The 2,562-nt window shown below is 46.8% G+C and overlaps 1 protein-coding gene across 1 annotated transcript; it reads left to right on the top strand.

Annotated features, from left to right (window-relative positions):
- The first annotated feature begins 316 nt into the window (after positions 1-316).
- On the top strand, positions 317-2,220 carry LOC125549558 (dof zinc finger protein DOF2.4-like). The gene is made up of 2 exons (XM_048712943.1): positions 317-512; positions 1,154-2,220. Exons 1-2 carry the CDS (start codon positions 447-449, stop codon positions 2,153-2,155), a joined length of 1,068 nt encoding a protein of 355 aa, XP_048568900.1. The 5' UTR covers positions 317-446; the 3' UTR covers positions 2,156-2,220.
- Positions 2,221-2,562: the final 342 nt, after the last annotated feature.

Raw genomic sequence — 2,562 nt, 5'->3', positions numbered from 1 at the left:
CAAAAAATATATGTAGGCCAACCAAATTGCTAGTACCATCTAACTCTATGGAGTGGCCTGCATGATTAATTATGCGGTGGCAAATTAGCTATCAGCTTAGCTAATCAGAGTACACTAACTAATTTATTGCAAACTGTAGCTAGCATGGGTAGCACTCTGAGCCACGTCCGCATATACATTGGAGAAGGAAATGTGTGCAAATGAAGGAAAACAACAACAACATGGGTCCTCTTCTTTTTTCCTCCAAATCTCCACAGGCTATATATATAGAGTGTGTGTCCCTTCTCTCTCATCTATTTGGGTGCTGCTAGCTAGCTACCTTGCTCTGTCCTTTTTATCTCTTCTTTTTCCATTCCTTTCCTTGGTACTAGTACTCTTCCGCTTGATTTCCCCAGCTGCTGCTAAGTTTCTTCCTCCCATTTTCTCTTCTCTCTAGATCACCGGCTATGATCTTCCTTCCTGCCTTCCTTGATTCATCAGACTTCTGGAACACCGACCACAACCAGCTTCAGGTATGCATCGTCGTGCTTCTAGCTTGCTAATTAATTGCATATTCCCTCATGATTTTGTTCGCATAAGAAACAAGTATATATATCTAGGAATATACTCCATATCAGGTTTCTTTTTCTGGTCGAAATTTACAGTAACCGACCAGTTACCTGAAATTTCATAGACACAAGAGGTACCACTGTTTCTTGGGTTGTGATACCAGAAAGGTAAAAAAATGAATTTAAACAGAAAAGCTAAATCAAATAGGGTCTCTATAAATGAAAATATAGTGTTCTATAGCAAAATAGCACCATCCTTAGCATGCTATACCGCGCTATAGCGTGCTATTAGTGAGACATCTTAAACTAATTTATTTAACGGGCTATTTTTTCCAGTGGTCTTTATACTCCCAAGAGGTCACGGGGTCTCCTTTTGAAGAGGGAACTTTATGTCCGATGTAGCTCAAACATTATATGTTATTACCTGAAATAAATGTAAAATCAAAATTCATTTGAACTATTCGAACCAAAAATCCAAAACTTCCGAGATTTACCAAAAACTACTTCATCCTGCCCATCCCGGGGACGAATGGAGAAAAAAATAGCTCCATATATATATTGGCCGATATGGTTAATTGATTACTCATCACCTTGTTGATTTGCAGCTGCAACAAATCGGCACTAGCACTCATAGTACTACCATTTCTTCACCCGATGGTCCTGGTGATGGAGGATGCAACAACAATAATCCCAAAGGGTTCATGGCCACAACCGGGGCCGACTACGGCGTTGCAGGGGGTGGCGATGATGGTTGCGGTGGTGCTGGGGACGGCGATTGCAGTCACGGCAGAAATAACAAGTCGATTTCCATGTCGAAGCGAGCACGGCTGGCGCGGTTGCCGCATCCACTTCCGGGGATCAACTGCCCGCGATGTGAATCCACCAACACCAAGTTTTGCTACTTTAATAACTACTCTCTTACCCAGCCCCGCCACTTCTGCCGCTCCTGCAGCCGCTACTGGACCCGCGGCGGCGTTCTCCGCAACGTGCCCGTCGGCGGGGGGTATCGTCGCCATGCCAAGCGTAGGGCCAAGCCCAAGGTGGTGTCAGCCACCTCCCGAGCCTCTACGGTAGGGAAGTCGTCCATGACACCAACCATGTCTAGTAGTACCACTTATGCCACTGGCACCGACATTTCACCACCAAGATTGCAATACCCCATTTTTGGCAGCACGCCGTCCCACGACAGCCAGTTCAGCGACATATTCGACCCAGCTAACCTTGGTCTCGGCTTCCCTGTCAGGCTGCTCTTTGCCGAAAGCGATGCTTACACGGTGGATGGCTGTGCGCACCACCACCACCACCATGCCCATGGGAACGGGATGGAGCAGTTGTTGGAAGCACAGAATAGCTTCCCATTCATGCACGCCATGGATCATCATATGTCTGGACTCCCAGCTGAGGCAATGCCCATCACAATGGCTACGATGCAGGGCATGTTCCACCTAGGGTTACAGAGTGTCCGCGGGGGTCATGGCGACGAGATAGCAGGCCAACAGTTGCACTACCCGCCGGCCAAGAGAAACCACAAGCACCAGGACTACGCTAGCAGCAGGGGCATGCACAGGGATGTGGTCAATGGTAATGGCACCGGCGGCTACATTTAATGTTCTAGTACTCGCAATGCAACTTGTAATTAGCTAGCTAGTTTAGATCAACATTTGTTCTTAGATTATGGGACAGGCTACTGTAGTCATGTGAACTTTCATGAAATATATGGGTCTATCTACTTGTTAATTATGTGTTATTTTCTGAACTTGGTAATGCTGGATATGTACGCTCAAACATGTTAATGCTTGGTATGGTAGCACTAGAATGTGCCTTGTTCACTCTTCATACCCTACTGCCAGCTTAGTAAGTGGTGCGCATGGAGTGGGACCATCGGTGCCTCTGGAGGTAGGGTCCTAGCTACCCCAAGGCCTTCTCTTCTTGAAGGTGGCACCGATTGGGGCGGTAGGGCATGAGACCGTACTGCCTAATAAGTCAAGATGGTGCATATTGTGGCGTAATACAC

This window comes from Triticum urartu, chromosome 3 (assembly GCF_003073215.2).
Source record: "Triticum urartu cultivar G1812 chromosome 3, Tu2.1, whole genome shotgun sequence".
Taxonomy (NCBI): Eukaryota; Viridiplantae; Streptophyta; class Magnoliopsida; order Poales; family Poaceae; genus Triticum; species Triticum urartu.
This window is presented reverse-complemented; position numbering and strand designations above follow the sequence as displayed.